At 53.4% G+C, this 25,567-nt stretch overlaps 1 protein-coding gene across 1 annotated transcript; it reads right to left on the reverse strand.

Moving 5' to 3' along the window:
* Positions 1-31: 31 nt before the first annotated feature.
* Positions 32-17,308, reverse strand: LOC131205739 (mucin-2-like). Its single transcript, XM_058197973.1, has 6 exons — positions 16,659-17,308; positions 15,703-16,517; positions 1,829-2,727; positions 1,249-1,745; positions 416-955; positions 32-329 (listed from the first exon to the last, which is right to left on the reverse strand). The coding sequence occupies exons 1-6, from the start codon at positions 17,306-17,308 to the stop codon at positions 32-34; spliced, it is 3,699 nt and encodes a 1,232-aa protein (XP_058053956.1).
* Positions 17,309-25,567: the final 8,259 nt, after the last annotated feature.

Here is a 25,567-nt window from a genome sequence, read left to right on the forward strand (position 1 = left end):
TGGCGCCGCAACAGCAACCACCGTCGAGCGGCTACGCGTTGGAGTAGAGGTGCTCGTCCAGTGGCCGCAAGCGGACCCGCTGCCGGTAGTGGTACTCCTTCAGGTACGCCTTCAGAGACTTTGGTAACGCGAGCTCGTTGATGCCGTCGTACGTCGTGTTGCTCACGATCGCCGCCCGGCAGAGCTGCTGCAGGCTGAAGCTGAAGTTGCGGTTCAACGGGAACGTCAGCATCGGCTCGAAGAACATCACGCACGACGGGTCCTTGTAGTGCTCCAGCAGCCCGGTCACCGTCGAGGCCGTGTAAACGCCCGGATCGCGAGAATCAAAGCTGTAATAGTGAACAGAAAATTGACAACCATTAAAAGGATTGAAAGAATAGAAAAACGGACCGAGGCACCGGCATGCGGGCCATACCTGAATTTGTGATTGAACTGCTCGATCCGGGCGTGCAGCGAGCGGTTGTACTTCCGGAAGGAAACGGAAAACAGGAACTCCTCCTGGGCGGAATCGCGCAGCAGGAACGTTCCCTCCGGTTTGCCCTCCAGCAGCCGCTCGGCCTCGTACCGGTCCATCTTGCCCCAGTAGAAGCTGCAGCTCGTAATCTTCTGCAGATCCGGCACCAGGCAGTGGATGAAGTCGACCTGCGAGTGTATCCGCGAGTGGAGCCCACCGACGGTACCCGGAATTCCTCCGATACCACCGACCGCACCGGCGCCGCCGGCGATCGAATCGTCCGGGTGGAAGAAATTGTTTGCGAGCAGCAGGCTACGCTGGAGCAGGTCACGCGTGCACAGGAACGCAATCGGGTGGTTGGCGCCCGGACCCGACGTGAGGCTGCCTCCCGGCACGAGCCGCCGGGTGTGGAAGTTGGGTGGTGCGTCGACCCCTTCACGGATCTCCAGCTCACGCTGTATCCGCGCCCGTTCGTCGCAATCCTCTAGCGAGAATTCGTCACTGAAAGAGAGCGAGAGTGAGAGAGAAACGGTAAAGATGAAAGAGATCGTTAATAGACGGGCGATAACGAGGGTGGCGGTAGGCGAATGTCACTCGATACCCGCCCCCACTGGGACGGCGAAGGGCGCCCCCTAATTGAATCTGATTGATTATTAATACTTTGACCGTTTTGCCACACGGCTGCCGATAAATTGATTTCCGGTTATTCTGCGCCCATATCACACGAGAGCGCTGCTCTCGGAATTAATTAAATCCCCGGACACAGAGTTTCGCGCTTACAACTGTCAGCTTACCTTCCGAGATCGAACACACCGGCGGAGGCGGACACCAGGATGAGCGGTTGTGGACCACCGCGGCCGTGATGGTGATGATGGTGGACGGGTTGCGCTCCCGCTGCGGTTGCGGCCGTCACCGGGAAGAAGAACCGCGGATGGTCCCCGGCCATCGCGGCGGCCGTGGCCAGCGCGTGGTGATGATGGTGGTTGTGCATTAGCGCCGGCGGTACGGCATCATTGCTGACGGTGCCCATAATCGGACCCGCGGTTCGGTTCGATGTTCCAACGATGAGTCGCGGCTGACCCGGCGCCAGTGGCACCGTAGAACCAGGGCGCAAGGTGGTCATAGTGCCACCGCTGGTCGCCCGCAGCACCGGGCTCGTGATCCAGGTGCTGCTGGGCGCCACACTAAGATCGGCAGCCACTTCCGCCATATCGACAACCGCTGCTGCTGGTGCTGGTGGCGGCGGTGATTCGCTCATCTTCCGGTAGGCCGTACAAACGCAAGAGTCCTCCTAACGCGCAAGAAGCAAAAGATGGCCAATGTAAGTAATGCTTGGGACGAAGGACTAAATCACGATTAAAAGCAGGAACATACCTTATCGGATTCGCCGCCCTTAAGCAGCTTAGCCGTTACACTCGACGCCAGCAGTGAGGTCGGCCCACGATGATGGGTGGCCGATGAAGACAAGGCACTAGCCGTCCCCGCCGAAGCAATACTGTTTTGGGCACTGAAAGGCGTTGCAGCAACGGTTGTTGCCACCGAAGGAGTCGCAGCCGGTGATCCAGAAGGTGATGATCCTTTGACCATCACGTTACCACCGTCGGCTGTGGCAAGCGGTGATGATGGAGATGACGACGATTTGGCAGCCGCTCCGGCACCACCACGGAGGATGCTACAGTTTAAGGAAACACGCCAATTGCCCTTCTTCGGTTTGCCGTCATTGCCGTTGCTGGCTTTGCTGGCAGTGCCACCGTTTGCGTTACGGTCGCGACCACCGGAAATCCAGGTTGCAAACGATCGCTGCTGCTGTTGCTGATCCGCTGGCTGATCGTTGCTCTGGCAGCAATTGCGGCACGGTCCTGTCGAGCCTGTCTGCGCAGCACTGTTGCTGCTGCGCGATCGACGCCCGGAGAGCGATAAGGAACTGAACAGGGTGGCCGCGGCGGACGTCGATTGCTTACGACAGCACGGTCCAGGTGTTACTGGAGCTGTTGCTGTTGCTGATCCTGCTACTGCTGCCTCAGCTGCACCGACAGTGGCCGTGGTCGTTGGTGAACTGTCGGTGGTTGAGTTTGCCGAGCTCGGTGATACCGACGAAGACGCAGCAACGGCAGCATCCACCACCGTACCCGACCGTGTTGTTGTTGCTGCCGGGTTCGAGGAATTGTCCTCCACCGCCTCCGCTCTCATCCCGGTACCATCGCAGGACGAAGAAGTGGCCGCCTGCTGTTGCGATACCGCCGCCGCTGCCGAGGATGCTGCCTCCGGTTCGACTGATGAGAGAGAAAGAGAGATCGAGAGAGAGAGCGCAAATGTTAGAGAGACCAAACTCAGATTGGGTGCGAGTGAATGAAACAGAGAGAGAGGTAAGAGCGAGAGCGAGCGACGATGGTGCGTAAAAGAGCGAAACCCCTGAACGCCAAGTTCGGGAGAAATCTTATTAAGTTGGAAGCACTTCCAGGAAGCTTACAGCAGCGGGGCACAAAAGCTTCCAGAGACCTTTAGAGGTCGCACACACCACCGTATTACGCACACATACACACCATTAGCATAGTCACGAAAAAGGTCCTGTGGTCCGAAAAGACGGGGTCGATGGTAATCGGGCTCTGGTTGATGGTGATCACGTTTCGGTCACCGTCGAACTCGGCCGATAATTGCCGGAAGTGCTGCTGGCCGCTTAATGGGGACGGTGGACCGAGTCATTAAATTGGAGCCGCCGAAATCGGGAGATAGCCGGTCCCGGAGAAGAAGTAAAAACCCGAACCGGAACAGAACAAAGAACCCGATGGCCACGACGAGAACACAAATTACGGCTCCCACTTTCCGAGTAATCCGGGTGGGGACAAAACGCAACCAAATAAGCGGAACACGGCCGCTTCCGGTTCCTGTGATGTCCTGCCATTCTTCGTTGGCGCACTGGTGGAGGTTTCCTGGAAAGTGGAGCCTCACTTTTTTGGCGGGAGGATCCCAAGTTGGATCTGAGAATCCTTGCTGGCGTACAAGGTACCGAGGAGGCACAACCAACCGCAACAGCTGTCCCGCCACATCCCTTTTAACTTCTCTACGAGTCCAGAAGGGAACACTCTACAGTAACAAGCCTCGTTATCGACAGGGAACGGTGGTCAGCCTTTTTGGCCCCGAAACTCTTGTTCCTGGAACTCACTAATTTCTCGAAAAGGATTTTGCCACTCGATTAACCGGAAGAATGTTCCAATACTGGAAAATCAATATCCGAGGATCATGACCGACTTCGGCTTACAGGTCACCGATCACCACAGGGGTTGTTGGCTGCCATCGCGTGCAACTCAAACTTACCCCATAAAGGTAATGAAATCTCTCAAAAAGAATTAACGCCAACGCCGCATAAAGCGCAAACCGGGGCCACGGTGGACCGCAAACACGGCAAGACGACGCTGGGGCGATGATGTCCAACCGAATTTGCAAAAAGCCAGGACGACACGATTTCACCGTAATCGCCTTACTTGCTGACATATTGCCAACAGATGTCAGAGTGAAACGAAAGCGCCCCCGAGAGAATAAAGGGGCACACACAATAAAGATCACGTTCCGCAACACCGGCCAGTGGGAGACGGGATGGCGACGGCGGCTACGACGAAGGCCAGCCGCCGCCCTTCGGCTCACGTGGGCATTTCCCTTCCAAATCTCACCAAACGAAACCCGACAACAAAGAGCGTCGCGCCGCAGCAGCACGCGATCCTCATCACATACACATCGCCAAGAGCGCCGGCTTGCGAAAGGACACATCACGCCAACACACACAGGGCCGCCAATGAGAGGCAGGGCCACAAAAGGGATAAAATAATCCTCGGTGGCGCGGTTCGGCTCGGCTCGGAATACCGGGAAGGAAAACTAATCTGCAAGCAAACAACAATTGCCACACCGAAAAGGATCGCCGTCGCACATACACGGGCGCACACGGAGCACGGTCCCCGCCGCCGTTCTTCCTGGAGGTGTCCTTTTTCGGGTTCAATCACTTTGCTTTGCCATTTTCTCTTCATCAGCCACCCAGCCATCCAATGTCCCCGGCGTCGCCGTGTGGCGGGGTCATTCGTGATTTCCGTGAAAAGTACAAAATTCAATTTGCAGTGGAAACGAGTGTGTGTCCCTGTGAGAGAGTGTGTGTGTGCGATGTGTCCTTCCCGGTCTTCATCCTTCTCCTTCTGAGAAGGGCGCGTCCCGGCGGCAACGGCGACGGTGGGCCTTCTCTCGCTTCTCTTATCATTTGCATACACTCCGGACCAATCCTGGGGCCACCACCAACAACAACAACAACAACTGCTGCTGCCACTGCTGGCTGTTCATTAACGGTCCCTCCACTCAGACGACGCGCCTCAGGACCCTCTCTGCCTACATTCCGAGAAACCGGACTTAAGGTAAACACAGCGACGCCACCACCGCCGCCGCCGGTCGACCTTTACCTTTTCGGGAACTTTGCAAATAGCGACAATTGACGAGAGAGAGAGAGAGAGAGAGACAGAGGTAGGTAGAGCGCCAGAAAGCTAGAGAGAGAGAGGCAATGGTCTGCTACTGGAACTCGCTCGCCGCTGAAGGTCGTTAGGTGCGGCGGACATGGGAAAAAAAATCAATCCGCAATCTCCAAATCAACCCACAGCAGTAACAACACCAGAGAGCGAACTGGGAACGGATGGGTCCGGGGGTCTGGTGTCGTCCTTCCGTGAATGGGACCCAAAATTTACATAAAAAGGCCACAGGAAGTGTGTCCCACAAAAGTGCAAAAAGTATTGGACCCAGTCACTCACAGGAAAGGCTGGGAATGCGAGGATTGAGCCATCACGCACTCTGGATCGTGTCCTTTCTTTCTCCGGGAACTCCCCGGAAGGAATAATCCCTCGGGGACCGCTCGCCGGTCGGAACGTGTCGGAACGTGTTGGAACATGTCTTCGCCCATATGCAGGGGTCCTCCGCTTTCCGGGTCACTCTTTTGTAGGTTATTGAGCCATCCGTTTGCTTTTGCCTGCGCGGTGCGCTTATCGCCACCACTACGGCACAGCTGCTGCTTCCTTTGCAGGAGCCGCTCTTTCAGCTGCCATCATCGCGCGGAGTCCCAGACCTCTCTCTACTCACTCGACCTAATTGCACACTCTTCTCTCGCTCTCTCTCTCTCTCTCTCGCTTGCCTCTAAACTCGAGGAGCCGATTTTCGATAGAGGCGCCCTCTTCCTCGCTAACTCACTCTTGGCCCCTTCTTCGGTCGGATCCTTTGGGCGGTGGGCATCAAAGTGTACCCTGCCCAACAAAATGGCAAAAAAAACCGGGGCGCGATCGAGATTATTGGAGGTTGCAAAAAAAAGCTGTGCAAATTTGTTTCGCGCAAATCCGAGCAGAGACCTAAAGGTGACCACCACTAGCCGGAACCCTCCCTCTGTTGGACCGCGATAATGAAGCGGACAACAACCGTGCCTTGGCGTCGTTCTAGAGATGGGACTTCGTTTCGTTCGTCAAATAATGATCGGTCATTCATTGGGGCACATACGATCGAACCATGATGATCCCAATAAAAAGATCCTCTCTCTCTCTGGTGACCTCTGCAAATGATGGTGGTTGACCACGATCACCACATAAGCGCTCTGAGGGCGGTGTAACCGACCGCTTACCGGTTGGCTGCTTAGTCTGTGGTCACCCCACTTGGGCCTACTACTGTTGGGCGGCTTATTACACACCCTCTCAAATCGAATTCGTGAACCGCCGCCGATATGACCGCTCCGATTGTTGATCCAGCGAAACTCACGACACCGGAACCCACATCAAAAGGACGGACGGGAGGCGAAAGCCTGACGCCTGTGATGACTTACGTCAGAGACAGGGCGTACCCGTTGAACCGTGGGGCCCACCCGGGGGAGGTTTAAGACAAATGTCAAAACGGAGTCCACTCAGCCAAATGGACTTTCAAAAACTGTGAACAACACGAACCAATTATATCGCGATCGTCCCTCTTACTCTCTCTTGCTTCGATTCGCTTTCTGTCTCAGAATAGTAATGATCGAAAGCGAACAGCCCGCAGATGATCGCCCACCACTCACAGAGAGCACCGAAGAAGAAGGACTAGAATAAATCGGTTGCCATTTTGTTATCTAATTACGTCACCCCCAAAAATTAAACCGATGACCCTCCGTGCCACGTGTCAGTATCTCCTTTTTGGGTCCGCACGTCTGTCCACGAGCAGCGTTTAATTCCCATCAACTGGATGATGATTTGAAGCCTGCACCGCCTGCAGAGTCTTCCTTAACCCCATCGCTGTTCGAACGAGATCGATGCAATCGGAGCCCCCCCCACGCATAAACACAGCATCGTTGGGAAGGCGCGGGATGACCTTCGCCGGGCACCGGTTCTCGTTCGGGGAACCGGGTATTGTTGTTGTTCTTCTGCCCAGCTCTTCAAATAACGCGGCATTCGTCGGAAACCACTGGGACGTTGTTCCCGAGTGGTTCAGTTCAATCGTTCGATAACGGGTTTCCGCGAAACGAACGGCGGCGGCGGCCGAGAGATATCGACGCAAATCAAAGCACGAGGATGATTTTATAAACCACACCCAGAGTTCCGGAGAATCTTGACCGCAAACGCACGTCATCAGAGAGAGAGAGAGAGAGAGAGAGAGAGAGAGAGAGTGGCTTCTTACTAAGAAATCAAACCCAAAGAACACAGATTCACCGGAAAAAGGGGGTGCACTTTGATCGCATTCCAGGACACGTAAACTTGCTCTGCCTTTTAGAAGACGACGCTGATGGATGTTAATTACGAAACTTATCCGTATCGCAACCGGAAAGCCACCACCACACTGTGTGGCCTGAGGATGACAACTAACGGACTCTGTGTGTCCGTACTGCTCTGCTCTACCACCACGAAGAAGGATAATCTAGTTCCACAATCGACCACCGAGATACGAAGTTCTAGTGGCCGTTAGCGATTCCACGAAATCGTAATATAATCGTTCGTGGTGTCCCCGCCCAATTCCGGGAAGAGATTACGAACAGGAGCTTCTAGACGCTACTATCTACGAATCGAATTAGCATCCATTCTTCACACGCGGTCACTAGATAACTTGGGGACCCAGTGACGGTGCCAGATGTGGTGGGCCAACGTAGAAGTGATTCATCACCACGTGCGTGAAGAAAGGTACACACCAAAAACCGTGTGCATGAGTCACACCTTCGTTTGCCGGGATTCCGGAGATAAAAAGCAGTGCAGCGCGGCGTGCGCTGTGGCGTGGAATATCGTGCGCCAGCACCTTCGGAGCATGCTCGTGAATCACTCAGAACAATATTAGCTTTCCCTAACCCGGGATTGCCCACTGTCGTGTAGGGTATTCCGAAAGTCTCAGCTAATCCCTCCTGGGAATGCAATCCTGGAAACCAGCTTTCGTTCCACGTTAATTAACACAATGATCCTCCTCGCTCTGCTAATTGATGGGCAGCAGCGTCTCCCGAGCACGGATCATCCGACAGTGGGCAATCTGGAACTACCAAGAAGCCCCACTGAGTGACGGACAGTAATGCATCACCATTAATAGAACCCTCTCCCCAGCAGCACTGCAGATAACGTATGCTAAAATGGATAGAATTGACCCGAGAGACCCCTCAGACCTAGACGACTTCATATGGGGGTCGTCTACTAGTACTGATGTCCCCCACTCTGGCTGGTCGTGATAACTTCATAGCCACCACTGTCGTTAATTGCAATTGATCCTTCTGCTGGTGGTGCACTAGAGAAGAAGACAGTGATCTCGAGCCTTGAGATGCCCCCAGCACATTGGGAATGAGGTCAAGTGTCAGACGTCGGGTTCTCGCTGAGTACACTAACCTGCGGGTCGCTGAAACAGTGGGCAAAGCATGTCCAGAAACGTTTTATGGTTCATTCCTTCGGTTGCATTCGCACTTTGGCACCGGCAAGGCCCAACACACAATTCACTTTCTCTACCACAAATGATGTTCAAATGGTTCTCGATGTTCGCTTGAGGACCACCACGCCACACTTATCAGGAAGCACACAACACACAACTGTCACCGTGGGCCGCCGAGCAAGAACTGCATTAATTTGGCGAACAATCTTTACTGATACTGCCAAGGCGCGACCAACGCGCCGGGACACACAATGGTTGACGTTTCGGTGGCCGACCAGCGAATGCGGCGCGCGATGATCATCGCGGTCCCGCGCCGTGGGTGATGCACACACATGATAGACAATAATCGGGGTACTGGCTCTCTCGCTCGCCTCGCGATCAGAGCCGATCAAACAGGGAGAGAGCGAGAGAGAGAGAGGATCAGGCAGGACTGAACACGCGAAAACCGATAGCGCGTCGTCTTCTGGGGGCCGCCACAGAGCCGTAAAACAGAGTCGTAAAACCGTAAACGCGTTCGAAACGCTCAAGGCATGGCTGGCTGGACCTGAACGCACGCAGCAGATGGTGGTGGCGACCCCCCGGGGGGCCAGAGGACTCCGAGAGCTCGGTTCCGAGGGGGTCCGGGGTGTGCTCGACTGACTGACTTACGGTGCGGACTAACGGACGGGACGCGCCACAGTTCCAGAGAGCGCCATGCACATGCACGATGCGCAAGGTCCTCTGGTTGCATCACCCACCAACAACGCAGCAGAGCCAGGCGGACAGCACGCAGAATTAAGAACCGCACACGTCATGTCACGACGAAACATGAACGATCCTGTCCCGATCCGAACCGGGGGGATGTGTGTTTGGACGGAACCAATCCCAACTGCGTTTCTAATCCGCGGATCCGCGGCCACCAGTAGTCCCTCGGCTGTAATCAACCGTTCCGATGGGATGTGGATGGACGATGGTCAAAAGAAGACGATGAGGGTCAACTTTGCGCGAACTGCGCATCCAATTTTCACGCGCATCGGTTCCCCTTTCAAAGCGGACGTCGATAAAGATTTTTATTATTTTTCCAAAAAAGAAGCTACCTCTATTCATTTTCTTGGAATTTTGTTAAGTCCGACTATAGAGCTTAAAGGCCGGAGGGTCAAGATAGTTCGTAGAAGTTCCAATGGGCAAAATGAAGACATTCTGATTGTTGATGAGTTAATAACGCTCGTGAGACATGACCGATTATTAATCGTTAATCTTAAGGCTCGGCTCCAAACAATCGAATCGCTTATTCCTTCTTTTTGTTGCATCATTACCTTTTCTGAGCGCGTGAAACATGATTTTGTTTACCGCAACTTCTCAATGGCCGCGGATAAGGTTCAGACAGATCATGCGGCTCTAGATCCCCCCCTCTCTCCCGTTCAGATAAACCTCATCCTCACTCGATCGAGACGGGTCAATTCCGAGACAACTGGAGCGAGAGAACTGCTACAAAGTGATTGGTGGTCGGGTGACTTGGAGAGGCCCACTTCCTGCGAGTTGTTTGTTTTTATTTTTGCGCTTGTGGTCTGTTTGTTATGTTTTGCAAGTATGTTGCACATCGTGCGCATCGACCGCATCGTAGGTCAAGGAAAGGGCACCGGAAGTGCCGAGTCCCGCGCGCTCTAAATGCAAATCTTACGTCACGTTTCGTCGGACGGGATTGGGATCGAATGACATCATTCTCGCTGCAGAGAACTGCAGAGGCTAATCTGTCTTCTTGGGGTCGAGAGAGACAGAGAGAGAGAGAGACGTGCATCATCTGGCAGCATCGGCCATCGGGTGTCACATCGGCTTGCATCATAGGCTCCAGAACCCGAAAGAAGAAGGTTCTGAAGCAATTCGCGCAATGGAAAATTTCAATCGACCACTGCACGCGCCTTTCTAACGCTGATAACGCGGGACGGGGGATGCCTAAAGCATAATGAATCCTTGATAAGTCCCCGGAGGCCTCTCTCCCCGGGGGAGGTCTGAGTGAAGTGCGAAAGTGATAGATTGTAAACAGCGATGTGGCGCACATGGAACTCCGGGTCTCCACGACCCGGCGCATGTTCGGACACGTTGTGACATGCTTCGGATTAGAAGTGGAACGGGATCGGACTGGTTGGACGGGCAGATGTTCCATGATCACCATGTGATTCTTAAAGAACCGGCTCTAACCGAAATGGTGGTTCAAACGAATGGCCAAAAAGTTGCAGAAATGATTAGGAAAAATAATTTCTCCAAAAAAGCATCATTTCCGAACCTTAATAAATCGCCGAGGGTCATAGGCCCCGATATATAGAGACATTCCTTTATCAACCCACTTCCTGTTGACTCACCATCAGTTGACTCAAAGCAAAGTGTGTAAATAGTTTAAAAAATCAACTGGCAACGGTTGCGGGAAGAGAAAAGGGCAAACAACAAACACACCGAGGCACCCTATCGGTTCGCGCTCTTGATTCACAACTTCTTATCACGCACGCCACGGGAACTTATCAACCCTCCCCTAGCCGGGGACTCCCCCTCTGGCGTGGGGACCCACACATTATCGCCCGGCCTAGGGTAAACATCGTGGCCCTTCTTTCTCCACACGCGGAGAGCCACCGAACCGAGAGCCGGAAGATTTTCATTCATAAAAGCGTTCAATGGGACTTTCCTCGTGTCGAGCAACAGTCAAGTGCCACACGGTTGTGAAAAGAAAGGGAAACCCGGCAGCTAATGCTAGTGTGCTCCGCCCCGGAAGGGACTTTCTTTGATTCAATGAACTATGATTGGCCAAGATCGGGACCGGGACCAAGATAAATTAGGAGCGGAGGAAACATCCTCGTTGAAGGCACCAGCTGCTTTGAGAAAGCGATTGAGCGATCGTTGATTGCTGATGGTGGCAGGCAGGACCATTTACGAGAGATCCCCCCCCACAGCTCGGCTCCTCAATTATTGTATTGAACGATTTAATTCAATCAACCAAGCCAAGAAGGAAGCGAAGTCCGCGCGACACTAGAGATTGGGCACGGTTCGTTACGATAATAGGATAAGAACCGGCTGCCGCCGGGGTTCCCATCGGAGTGTGGCCGCCAACAGCAGAGGCAATAACCACACCACGAGAGCGCGCCTTCAAGGAAACCCAATCAAAGCGCCGAGAGCTCAGGAGCCTGTGTGATGCGGGTTAAAGATTGAGAAATTGATAGCAACGTCTCCGCGAATCGCTCCGGTTCGGAACGTTTCCCAACGCCCGCTGTAATCCCTTCTCGATCCTCGGTCCTCCCCGGTTCTGTTTCTACGAAATTTATAAATCGCCAAAGAGAGTAGAAGCCGAGAAATTCGTTACTTCTGCCGCGCCATGCACTGTGCCCTTAAGGAAAACCCGAGCAAGACTGACTCGAAATGCATTCCTGGTACACCCAGCGGCCAACACATACGGGGGATGATCAAAAAGTTTCGCGACATTTGAATTTCGCCTATGGACGATTTTTGTCTCAAAAAAAAAATTGCAAAAAATCTTTATCAAATTTTGTGCAAAAAACGAAATTAAAAGCATGGACGCAATGGAAATGTTGACTCTGACTTATGGTAAAGCTATTATGACCCGGTGGTTCAAAATTTTATCATCGCGGCCAAGAAGATGTCCAAAATCGGATATACGTTGGCCGCAGAATTTCAAATGTCGCGTAACTTTTCCATCAGCCCTCTTAAAGGCGTCGGTTTGAAAATGGGTTACAAGGAGCACAAACAAAACGCGCGCCCGCGCGCCAGTGGCCAATCTCGGTAACGGCGCGATGAGTAGGACTTGAAAAATGCTGCCCACCTCCCCGTGTCGTGTCGTGGGGGGAACCAGGTGTCAGCTTAGCAGGCACACTACCCACCGAGGTGGTGGGCCACCTGATACCCACGCCGGCACACCACGGGCAACATGAGAAAACACATTGCACCGTTAGGGTGTACGACGACGGAACAACCGTTAGCCCCCGGGCAGTGCAACGACAGGGGTCTGAGGGGGCCTGTCCTGCTCACCGCTGCTCCTCGTTTTGCTAGTTCACGGGTGCGCCGATAACGCAACACTTTCCCGGAACGGGTTCACATTGCTCGCTCCGAGCCGAGCCGGGCCGGGCCGGGTTCCGGGGAAGACTCGCGTATCACAGAAGCGTCGCGCCGGGTTCCCGGAATCACCACTCGCCTACGTGCCTGAAGACAGAGGTCCTGGGCGGAGAGAAAGTTTCTGGCCCACACTACTACGCAAAAAACCCAGCTCCAAAACCATGTAAAACAGATCGGACCCGGTGTCGTGTAACGACGTCGTGGAACAAGAATGCCCCCGGAAAATCCCTGGAATGTAGTCCTCGCTCGGCCGCTATGTGTGGGTAAGGATTTCGCCTTATGACGTGGTTGAGCGAAAAAAATACCTACTCACCAAAGTATGAAGGCTCTGGCTGTGGTCGATTCCTTTACTACTCTACAGGGTGGTGTAGGCTATGCCACTTATCTGTGCAGGTGCACGCACAACGTCAGCAGTGGCTACGCGTTTAGTTCCGGTCCGGGTCCACGTTCCGAGAACTCCCCGGTAGTTATTTGCGCGTAGCGATATCAGCAGCCCCACCGCTTGCCAAGTAGTTCAGTAAACGTCAAAAACAAACATCTTACATTGGGGTGGTGGGTGATAACAACTACAACGACGCCGCCGTCGCCGTCGCTGCCATTCCATTCCGATGAAACGTTAATATCCTGACACATCAAACGGCCACGCGATAACAGTTCCCGCAAAACAGAGCGAGCCGCGTTTCGTGGAATTTGTTCTTTGCTGCCGCGAGACGGGGAAGGTAAGCGCAGCGCCTACACACCTTCTTGATCTTGGCGCGGCCAAACCGGATCACCTATGTTCGTTCCCACGGACACAGCAGCGACCGAGCATGGTGCAAAGCGGGCGGTGAGTGGAACAAAGAACTGCATCCTGTTTCTGAGACATGGCGGTCTCCTCTTAACAGATTTCGTTCCAGACTTGGGCAGCGCGCTTCCAGGGAATCCAGGGATCCAGTAGCAGAGAGAGAGACTGAGAGGGAATGATAAAAACCCGACCCCGGTGAAGGTTTCTTGAGGTAGTCTCGCCTGGCGCACAGAGCAAACCCAGCCGCTCCTACTTGTAGGCTAATACGCTGTTCCTCGCGTTGCTGCTCCTAATTGAATTCCTTTCGGTACGCTGATCAAAGAGTGACACACCGTCTCGAGAGCTCTGGCCGGAGCAAACAGGAAGAGGGTTTTACAATATGCACGAGGAGATCGTGTCCTTTTCTTGTCTGCTCCTTTCGGTGCATTACAACCCTTATTGGTACGCTTTTGAATTATTTATCGATCTCCACAAAGAGAGAGAGTGGATGAGATGATGAAAGCGAATGATAGAACGTAGTGCGCGACAAAGAACCGAAGGTGACGCATCCTTACGGAGGGCTGGGCAATCGGAGCCGTCATAAACACACGGATTCCATCCCGATCTCGCCGGCGACGCCCGCGCGCGCTGTGCGGACTCTCTCAGGCGAGTGATTTTAATGCTTCGTGAAACGGTCATAAATCGGATGTTGGCCATTAAAAACGCAAAACGCGCAGAACAGAACGCGCAGAGAGTGCGCGCACGTTCGCCACGATTTTACGAGTTCACATGAAATGCTCGCAACGCGGCTCCGGGGCTCCGCAGCACAGGGACAACGCCACGGAGTATGACGAAGTTACTTCGCCCCCGGCCAAGAGGAGACCGTAAAAAGATTATGATTGACTTTAACGGTTCACCCCCTTTCGGCACACGTCTGGTCCCCCCGGCATCGATACACTGAAAAAAGACTTGAAGCACCGAAGGCTAATGACAGGCGGAATTCCGCGATGGCGACGACGAAAAAAAATGGTGGCAATGAATAATTTACGACGATTCCGTGGCATTGCACTGCAGCAGCACAGGGTGTGTTTGCTGCTGGAGAGCATATCCTTGACCAGAGCACGCCCAGAAAGGGTTTAGGGCCGTGTCGGGAAAAAAATGGCGGTGATCTCACTGCGGAGCACATGGGTGGCTCCACATGGAATCCCGCAGAGTGGCCATCATAACCGCACACCATAACCGGGCAAGAGGAGCACGGTAAAACGTGTTCCGTAAATGGTCAGTCCACGGGGCCAGGCCACGGCTACGACCAGAATCCGGGATCCGCGATGTGATAGGTAATCACACTTGGCACATCACACTCCGAACTCGGCCGCAACGGCAAAAGATAGGGTATCACTGCCACAATGGCACAGTCGATTCACAGTAATTGTCTAATGATAAATCTAAACAATTGTCTAATCTAATAAGTTGTCTACCAATAAGTCCAATCGTGTAGCGTAATAAAACGTAGACATTTGCGGTCTCTTTGAGCCACAACAACCGCAAACGCTGGAGTTGCAAAAATATAATTCAAAACATGGTGATGGAAGTCGATCAAAAACATTATCATTGCCATAAATTGTATGTCTTTTTGAATCTATAAGATTGGGGAATAGATGGATTTAGTGACAGATATCTCGTAAAGTATCGATCAAACAATTTCAAATTTAGTTCAATTTCGTTTTCCAGCTGACAATTCATACTTCCAAAAATGCTTTAATTGTTTTTTGTTTGTTCCATTCGTTTGTGAATTACAGGGTGGTAACAATGGAAGTCAATAAAAGAAGAATTTGAACTCAAGAGAAGACTGTGAAAATAGTTTGCTAGAGTTTTTCGTCAATAACAACCAAGACATCTATAAGTAGGCATTATGAAGCTACCTTCAAAATGGCAACAAACTTTCCAATTTTTTTTTAACATTTTTTTTAGGCATATTTGACGCAAATCGGACCATCGGAAACATCCTTAAAAATGTTTTGAAATTCTCGTAAAAATAATGGTTTTCTTGTTACCCAATCCTTATATTTGAAATGTGTTAACCTTTCTCATCTTCGTCAAACACGAAGTAACGGCCTACTGCGAACGATCTTCGGCAGGAATAGAAACGTCATCGACGGGCGTAGGGTTATGGGATACCCTGAGCCTGCCCTAAGCCCACCCTAAGCCTACTACGATTTTCAATCTATTGTGGCTCGTGTCAACCCTTGGATATTGCAAAAATATTGAGGACCTTTTCTATGCCAATATTTTTTACCAATTAATAAATCAATAAATCGTTTTTTAAATCCGTTAAAGCCCTCAAGCTCGAGAAGGATAACTGGGCACGACTTTTACTATTTCATTCATAGACTGGGGAACAGTGCTCTGAGATTCATTCACGGGATTGCATTCGCTTCTGCCCACGTACTCAAAAGGCTGGACATTACGACAGCATATTAAATAACTCTGCCCACGGCACATCCTGACTTACCCGTTGGAGCAGCTGCACTTGCACCGGCCGTAGTCACATCCGACGCAATCACCGCCTCGGCCGCCGCCGGCTGGTTGGAGGTGTTGAGAATTTTCTCCTCCACCTCACCGACGTTGCCGTTGTAGATGCGCTCGGTGGTTGTGGAAGCCGCCGCAGCCAGGTTGTTTCCGGTGGCTCCGCTCGACCCCGTAACTGAGGCTGCGAGGGCCATGGCACAGCACGTCGGACACTCGCCGGCACTGTACGGGTGCTCCGGAGGAGCTGGATTGCTGGATGCGTCGTTATTGTTGCCGTTCCGCGACCCCACCGACTGCAGTCCTTCGAGCTTGTCCTTCCCGTCGATATCGAGAAGGGTCGCAGCAGTGGCAGTAGCGGGATGGGCAGCCGGCTGGGGCAGATTGACGATGTCGGCGGTGGTAGTCGGAGTCCACTGGTGGCGCAGGACGTGATCCGCGCTGATGGGATCGGCGGTGGCCACAATCGGCGCCTCGTGATGATGGTGGTGCAGATGATGCAGATGATGCAGGTGGTGCATCAAGTGGTGATGATGGTGGTGATGATGATGATGGTGGTGATGGTGGTGCAGATGCTGTTGAAACAAGAGATTGTACCGCGACGGTGAAACGGCCGTCGCTGCATTGGAAGACCAAACCGCCAACGCCGTGGCTGTCGCGATCGTCGGGGGTGTTGTCGCAGGGGCGGTGGTGGTAGTCAGCCCCACCCCGGACAGCTCGCTGTTGTTGTTGAGCCGGTTGTCGATCGCGGTCGTAGTGCTGGTGCCGCCGAGGGCCATCGGTAGGGCGTTGCAATTGCAGCTGCACTTGACGGTCGGTGTCGGGCCCGACGTCACCGTCGGCCGTGTTACGGCACTCGTCGTCGCCGCCGTCGCCGTCGATGTCAACGGCGCGACGGCAGCGGCCACCAGACCACAATTGCTCCCCTCAAAGCAACCGCACCGCGGTCCCGCCATGTTCGTCAGCAGTTCACCGCTCGCGGCGATCGCAACGGGCAATGGCGGTGTCGGCGATGATCGCGGCACCTCTTCCTCCGCCGGCGCTGCCTCACCACCAGTCACCGGTCCGGTCTCGACCGTCCGACTGTCGCCGCCCGCCGTCATTTCGCCGTCTGCTGCATTCGTTTCCATTTTCAGCATGCAAATCGTAATGGTAACGGAACTTGTTGCACTTTCGTCGTCGTCGTCGGCGGCGGCGGCCTCCTGGCCCACGCGAGGTCCGTCCGCGAGGCGGTCGCACTCGCCGCGGCCGTCGTTACGCTCGGTCACGTCCTCGTCGTTGTCCAGGGAGCGATGCTGCTCATCGGTGACTGCCACTACCTCCGCCCAGGTGGCGCTCGTCGAACCGTCGCTACGTTGATCGTGATGTTCCTCGGGCCAGCGGCCACTACTACCGTCGTCCACCGTGGGCAGATCGTTCAGATAGCTCAGTGTGGACGGGCGGTTACGTTTCGATTTCGATTTCGCTTTCGCTTTCCGTTGCTTCGGTGGCTTAGGCTGCTTCGTGGCTTTCCGCGACGGCTGCTCACTATTGCACTGCTGCTGATGCTGCTGTTGATGGTGCTGATCGTGGTGGCTATGTTTGCCCCCCATGTGTCCGCCCGGATCGCCGGTCTACGACTGACGACTTTCACGACGCACTTGCGACGTTTCGCGACGCATTTGGCGCGACGCGAACACACGATGGGCGAACGTGCGGATGACACGAGCTTGTCGTCGTTGTCTGGCGTGTGTCCCAAGGTAGCACCGCGTACGCAACACCGTTTCGATTAATTTCTTGTTGCGCCAAACTGCTGTCCTCCGCGTCGCGACACTCTTCCTCGTCTGCTAATCTTTTATGGCGCCTTCGTTCGCAGCGGTTTCCTGGAAGAGATTAACCTTTATTAGATTTCCATCGAAAAAATAAACGGGCGTACATGACGCACGTGCCGCACGGGCATTGCGGCGGACGAAGCACGGGACATTTCCTAATGATTGTCATTTTACCATAGGGAGCCCTTCGTCGTTGTTGCTTATAGCCACAGAATTCACGCGAAAGAAATTCAATCAAGCCCCGCCGAGAGAGAAAGATAATTCCAGGAAACTACCATCATTCGACAGGCAAATTCGGGTGCCATTTTGTGTGCTGCTTCCCATCGAAGGGACTTCAAATAATGGCCAAAGTTCCTCGAAGTTCCAATAGCCCTACATGTGTATTTCCACATAATGCACCAACGCATTTGATGATTACCTCGTCTCACGGTGTTATCTCCAGAGACCAATACCTGATGGAAGTTCTAACCACCCCAAGGTACCACACGTGTGGTTACCTAACCGCCGCTGTTGGCTCACGTATTGCGCCGCCACTACACCGATGACCTCCACCTCGTTTTTGGCGTCTTATCGTGTCGACCGCGCACCTTGAGACCTAGGCACCCGTCTGGACTGGACTAGACGCATCTCTTTAGAAGCGTGGAGGCAGAACATAACACCCTGGCACACGACCCTGAACACGGTATCGGTGAATATGGATGAAATATGAACCAACAGGCGGCCAGCCGGTCGAAATAAGTAACCTAATTCTTTGGCCCCGAAATCCGGGGACATGGCTGATTTCCGGACTGCTACATAATTCAACACACGAGAAGCTCTAGACTCTATCATTTGTTATGTAGAACAGAGAGACTCTGGAGAGGTGCGCCCAAGGTTTACCCCATCACCACCAGAGGGCGCGCCGCCGTATAACCTACTTTCGGCCCTCCGCTTTTTGGCTCACTCCAAACGACTCGAGAAACGGCGCGCGTGAGGCGATGTTGCCAGTGTGACCTAGCACAATTTCGCCAGAACGCAGAAGCAGACGCGAGAGGTGGCAAACAAACACGATCATTATGTGAACCCCACACCACACAAGGGCCAGGGTTTTCTTCCGACGAAGCGGCACATTCACGTGATCCGGCTCCGGCATCACGTCCGACGACGGCCCCGTGATGCGCTGCTGCTGAGACGAGTACGGGCCGAAAGGCCATGAAAATGGCTAATTTCACGAACGACCGGAACGGACCGTCGTCGGCAACGTCGGAACGGGGTCAAGGGGGCCTCGTGTTCTCATTTCGCAAACCGCCTCCCGGGTGTTGCTGGTCATCGATTGATCGATCGAAAGTCTGCCTGCATTTCCGGTCGCAGCAAATCCTGACTCTGCTGCTGCTGGTGCGGTGTATGACTAACGGTCGCACACCACAAACGGGGAATCCGCGAACGACGGGGTTCTCGTCATGCACAAAGTTTCGGGAACACCACACACCGTCGTAATGGCTCGATAGCGTGGCTCGTCCAAAGTAGGAATTCCCATTAAGCGCTGCCCAATTCCCGGAGAATCGTATCGGTAATTGATTGATTCTGGGAAAGCGCGCGCGTCCCAAATGTACACACAATCCACCACCGATCCTGCGTAATTAATTTGTCGACGAATTTCCACTGAATTCTGGTCATTTGCCGGAACCTTTCGCGATGATTCGGGTTGCGAAAGTGACACGTGACCTGTGTCTAATCACGGGTCCAGTACGGACGATTAAACACAGCGACCTCTATTGACTTCTCGCATGACTCCTGGGGGCTAAAACTCGGTCAAATACAAATTACGCCCCACACGGCATTTGCCAATGAGCATACAACCTGAAGCGGTTCTTAAGGGGGCCTCCCAATAGCGGACATGTTTTTAGGGGTGGTATAATTAGAAACTGGGCCAACCAGGCCAAAGCAGGCAAGTAACGGATTTGGAACGAAGTAATCCATAAATCAAACTTCATTAGCATAGTCGTCGAAAAATGGAGCAAAAGTGTGTGATTTAGTTGTTCCACGAAGCCCCAAGTGATGCTGGGTACTGAGCTGCCATGATTTTGACCCACCACCAGCGTGTGATCCGATAAATTATAGCGAAAAACACTCATTCCCAGAACACACGCCGCTCGTCATCATCAGTTCGTATTTATTTACGCATCCGTAATTAATCCGAGAAGAGCATTTTAATTTAAATTGCTTTCCACACAGAGGCGAGTTCGACGAACCGGAACTTGAAATGCTACTGTTTGTGGCACACACGCAAAATGAGGGTGATTCACAATTGGTGCTGATACAAAAAAAATGTGGTGAGTGACCATCTGTGGGGGGGCGGGCAACTTCCGGGAAAGCCTTTCCACGGTCGATGAAAGCTCCCCCGAAGCTCGTGGCGCTCGTCGTTTTCCGATAGGCGAAACACTTTCGAACGAGATTTTCCAAGCCAACACATTCTCTTGGTCGCTGTCCGGTGATTCTAGGAACCTTCCGCGAACCGTTACTGTCCCTTCGAGGGCCTGGGCCATTCAGAGTAAACTCGGTCAGCCAATGTTCCCTGGCAGCTCTCTATGGTCGGGAGATTTTATATGCAAACTTTACATTTGGGCCGGGGAAAAAATGGGAAACGAGCGCAGAATTTTTATTTACCTGCCGTGTACGTCAAACTCCCGCACACGCATTCGTCTCACGCGTCAATGGCGGACAAGCGATCGGAACACGGAAGGAGTTCTCTCTCTCCTGCGCGCTCCACCTGAACCTGGACCGACCGGCATCATAAAAGGCGGAATTGCGTCAGCACCTTTTCGGGGGGGTTAAAAGACAACAACAACAGGGGGCCACGAACAACAAACATCCACCAGAAGGTGGCTGCTGCTGCTGCTGCTGGACTGCCCTGGACATGATGTGACGCATCTCTGCGCAGTGGCGGTTCGAGGAATTTACCGCGAAACTCCTTATCTAACAGCGTCGTCGTCGTCGTCGTCGTGATAATAGTAAGACAGGGGAAAAACCGAAACGAAACGATTATCCAACTAACATGCGCCGTAAAAACAATGGAGGGCTTGGTCTCAACTGAACCGCCGGTATGCCGGAAGTGCGTAGCAAAAGATAAGCCAATGATCAGCGGGTAAACGGTGAGTGGATCTAAGTGGATGGTTTGAATTAAAGTTGTAACATTAAAAATACTCTAAACTCTTACTCTCTTTAATTACTTTCATTATTTACTGTTTCAAGGAACAGCTTAAGGAATGTCCAAACACAATACCCGCGCGAATGGTTTGGAGGTAAGAAACCGATTCAACGAATTCGGATGAGAAAGATTTGCTGTGACCCTCTCCCCCCCATCTGCCTCTAATGCTATTCTAAGCCCCCTCCTGGGTGTCCTAACACCCCCCGCGAGGAGCCGAGCGACCCACACAAAAACAACAAACGAGATTTATGACCACTTTCAAAATAGAATATGGCGGGGCCAAAAATAACCCACACCTTGAATCGGGGAAATCCGAAGCAGGTAAAACAAAACCGGCCGGCCATCATCGGACGGAATCGGTTGGGCCAACTAAATTGGCGAGAACGGGGCACTGGCGCAGAGCGCCCTTTTAACCGAAAATTGATCACCAAACATTAGGAGGCCGCCAGTCGCACTGATTAGCTCCCGGTCGGCCTCGCATAGCTCGTGGAATGCGCCATCTGGGACACGTGCACATCAAATCGCGATTGGCGATCGAAATCGCGCCAACGGAGAGAGCGAGCGAGAGAGACCGATGGTTTTCCGGGAATCGCCGCGGGAAAAAAGGCTACAAACTTAAACAAACACAGACACACGATAAGACCGCAGGCCGCGATTCGCAGGTCGGGTCGCGTGCTGCGTCGTGCGGTGAATGACGCGAGCGCAAATTCTTGGAATAGTTTGAAAGTTTTGCGCAATTTTCGGGGCCTGCCTGGCTACTCCCGGGTCCGGTGGTGGTGGCCCCAAAAAACAGGTTCACCGGACGGTGCTCCTGCGGCACCGACACATACGCACGCACACGCAACCCACACACGGCCGAGAGCGATAAAATTCTGAGAAATGTGTTTTACGTTCGCCTTCTCCCCCCGGGCGGGCGTATTATGAGTGGGATTTTTGGAACGTTCGCTGTGAGTTTTTTTTTTTCGCTTCATTCCTGTTCCGTTCCGAGGTCACGAACGCGCGAGCGGCCCGCGTGTTTATTTTGCTTTATTATTTCGCGCACACAGAGTCGGCAGAATTTCCAGGGAACATAATTTCAGTAATCCCACACGCAGCGCCGCGAGTCGGGAGAGCGAGCCGATTTTGTAAATCGCGGTCCTCCATCTTCGTCTTCGAAGCGGATGCATTCCAGGAAGCAAGTGCGAGTCGCCACGCGACAATGGAGTTCACAAGAGATGCCTGCTGATGACGGCGCATTGATGATGATGATTGTGCGTCAGAACCATCTTTGTTGGGGAGCCGAGACCAGCACGTTGCGTTTATGGTAATCACTGCAAAGTCCGGGCGATGCCTAGCCGGGTCGGCAGCTTATTTCATTTAGAAAGTAATAACTAGGATGTAAGCAACATAGCGATTACATTACGCATCGTCTGTCCCCGCAGATACAATTTCACTCTGTGTTTTGCGGAGCTTCATTTATTGTTTCACATGGAGCCTGATGCTGACAACCATCGGTAGGTATCGCCTGAATATAGCCCGGAGTCGTTGATGAATGAAATTGAAATGGAAGCTCCTCCGGGCGGGACCGACAAACCGGCCCCCGAGGGTTCGATCCCAATTAGCCCCCCAACACGGTCCTTCCTTCTTCTGTTGTTGATGTTGTGAGAAACCACAAAAATCCAAAATCAGCAAACACTCGGGGACTCGGAACCACGCTCACGGGGGAAAGCCCATCGGGAGTTGTCAGTGGTAAACATTGAGTCCCCCATACAAACATCATTTTGAGAGCCCTGATTTCATTGGGGGAGCATTCAGTTGGTTCCACGAAAAGGATTGCCCACAGCCAGCCGACAGCAGCTGCCCACCATGGAAAGGCGGCATGGTTACGAGGAGCTGTGGTTAAGCAAATTTCCTACGAAAAGTACGTGACCCAACCATCAATTATGGGCACAGAGAGAGGGAGAGAGAGAGCGAGACACACAGGGCAGGGCCATATCAGCAGATAATGCGGCGTTGTGTATAGTGTACCTCCGTGAGGAGAGCAGGACAAACCTGAAGCACTACGAAAAATTCTACGAAACTCTAATTGCATGCAAACCGTTGATGGGGTCGGTGGTCTCGGTGCAGATAGGCGCTATCGTAACGGATGAGAAGCCGCCACATCAACCCTGCCAACAGCAGAGGTGAAGAAGATCCGTAACCGACGAACCCCCCACCGAACTGAATCGCAAAACGGATTCCCCCGGAACGATGATAGGGCCCAACCGGAACACGCTGTGCAATTGCGGAATGATTAGGAGACCGGTGTGTGCCGGGGCGTTGCGTGTAATTCCCAGAAGTAAGCCACGCCAGGGACAGATATCGCCGTGCCCGCTCTACAGCTAGGCGCACACATATAATTCACCTTCTGACAGCGACCCAGGCTGTAAGTGATTTGGAATTTTAGGAATTCAGGGTCTCACAGAACACACTGGGGGTAGCACTTCCCGGGAAATCGGAAGGCTTGCTGTGTGATTAAGCACTTCGGTGAAAAGCCAGCCAGTGCCGGGCAGCACGCAATTCTAAGCACCGAGAAGCACGTGGATGGAAAGCGTTGATAGCTTTTCCCGGAACGAGAAGTCATGAGGCGCACTCGGCGGAAAGAATGAAATATGGAGCCCACCGGTTTGGACCTAACCCGAACAACTAGTCGAAAGGCTGGCCACGTTGAGCATCTCTTGGCCCCGCCTAACCTAACTCCTTCGAATCCCAGAAAGAGACACACTGAGGAAGGGCCTACACATCGGGCCACTGGTAATCGATTAAAATGCATCACGAGCCACCACAGGCACGTTGTTGCATTGCGCTTCCGTGGTGCACCCAACCCCCCACACCCCCTTCCGACGCGTTGATTGCCGTTTTGCGTTTTAATTGAATTTCATTAGCCATTCAACGCGGAGCGCGGTGCGCTCCGGCAGCAAAAATGCCGGGAGGGTACTCGGACCCGGAGGAGAAGGATAGCCCTTCACATGGCGATCGGGTGGTGAAGGGCCACCCGACGGCAGCAGCAGGGCCCGGCTATCTCGGCGCACACGCCCGCGTATTAATTGCTCATTGTTTTCTTCCAAAGAGCCCGAGAGAGTGTGTTGTGTTGATGGGAATCGGAAATTGGAGAATTGATAGCCCCAGGAGCAGGTTTAATAACCCGCGCGGCGGTGTACCGGGTTTCAGAGAGGGTTCCATAAACCGATGATCCTCTCGAGCCGCGCGGCTCCGGCGAACAGTCCGGAATCAGCGATTCTATACAGTTCGGAATCAATTAAATCGGCTTCACTCGACGCGCCCACCAATAATCGACCGACCGGAGTCGACCACCTGTCTCTCGGCTTGCGATGGCCCCCCACAGGAAGATCTGAGCCTCTGAAGCGAACTACGGAAAGGGTCTTGGCCCGAAAAATTGGGAATTGGATAAAGGAAACACAAGAGAGAGCAACAAAACGAAACCCTCCCGGGGGGCGCGGTGTTCCTGCCGACGTGGGTCGAGAATCGGAGAACCGGAGAGATCCCACCGAGGTTCACGGTTCATTTCCGCGACTCCTCAGAGGGTGCGCGCGTGTTGGTGAAGTCATTTAAAGTACGTTCGGTCCGGAGCCGTGCCGGGGCCATTGGCCGGACACGCGGGCCATGCACCGAAAAACACGGAACGGAATCCATCATCCCGAGAGCGAGGGCAAACTCCCGAGAACTACGGCGTAGTTCTTCGCCTTTCCTGCCTTCCACAATCTTCGTCGTGGAGCGTCGCTGCCGCCGCCGCCGCCGACGTACCCTTTCACGCTCGCTCTGGCTGTGGGGGGGTTTAATGGCTCGCAAGATGATGCACTGACGCAGAGGAGCAGCGACCGAAAACCAGTCTTGCGGGATGGACCGTGATGATGATGGTGTCTCTGAACTCGCGCGCCACTCTACAACACGCACACCTGCGGATGTGGCACCACCACCAGGACGATGTCCGTCCGACAACATTCCATCAAAACGCTCCCGGCCGGCCACACTTCAAAAGGGAGTACGATGATTAAAGGCTCACAGGTCTGGGGCGGAACGTCACAACAGATCTCGACGTTTCTAAGTCCCGAGGATATCATCTCCAAGAGGTGGGTGATGTGCACCCAAAAATAGTCCGTATCGATTTTGGGTGACGAACCGAAATACGACGACACGGCCACCCATTGACAAGATGGCGTGCTCGTGTGGCGTACTCGCCTCGCCTCGAAACCCTGAACCTGTTTCTTTCATCTTCCGCCGGGCGGGGGGACAACATTCAGCCACTCGGAACGGCTTACGTCGTCTCGGGTAGCTCGCCGGGGGTCTCAGAGAAAGCAACCCCCACGAAGAACGAGGGCCCGGACCTACCGTACTCGGGTTCGCTCCCTCTCACTCTCGCGGTTGGCTCAGAGTACCAGACATCACGCGATGCCGAGACTTACGTCAGAGACCTCCCCGACCGACAGCGGCCCATGGGCTGTCCTTCGACACCTGCCATATTACGCTGCGCTGCGTCTCATATCGCCGTCGTCGTCGTCACGGTTTGGTGGAATAACCGTCGCTCGCGCTAAAAGACAATTTTCTCACACTCGACGTAACACACGACGACGGGGACGACGACGATGATGATGATGCTGTGCTCTGCTAGTTTTCTCTTTCAAAACATTACTTCTGACCCCGGGGGAACGCTACCCCAGAAACGGCCGATGTCTGTCAAAGATACCCCCCACACCGAAGGCGTATGATTAAGGATCTCGGGAGCGCAACAAAAACCTTGCATTACCCACCCGCAAAAGAAACTCGTCACACAATTTGATAGAAAAGTTTCATCTGAACCAGTTCAAGGTCAGTTT

Source organism: Anopheles bellator, chromosome 1, assembly GCF_943735745.2.
Source record: "Anopheles bellator chromosome 1, idAnoBellAS_SP24_06.2, whole genome shotgun sequence".
NCBI lineage: Eukaryota > Metazoa > Arthropoda > Insecta > Diptera > Culicidae > Anopheles > Anopheles bellator.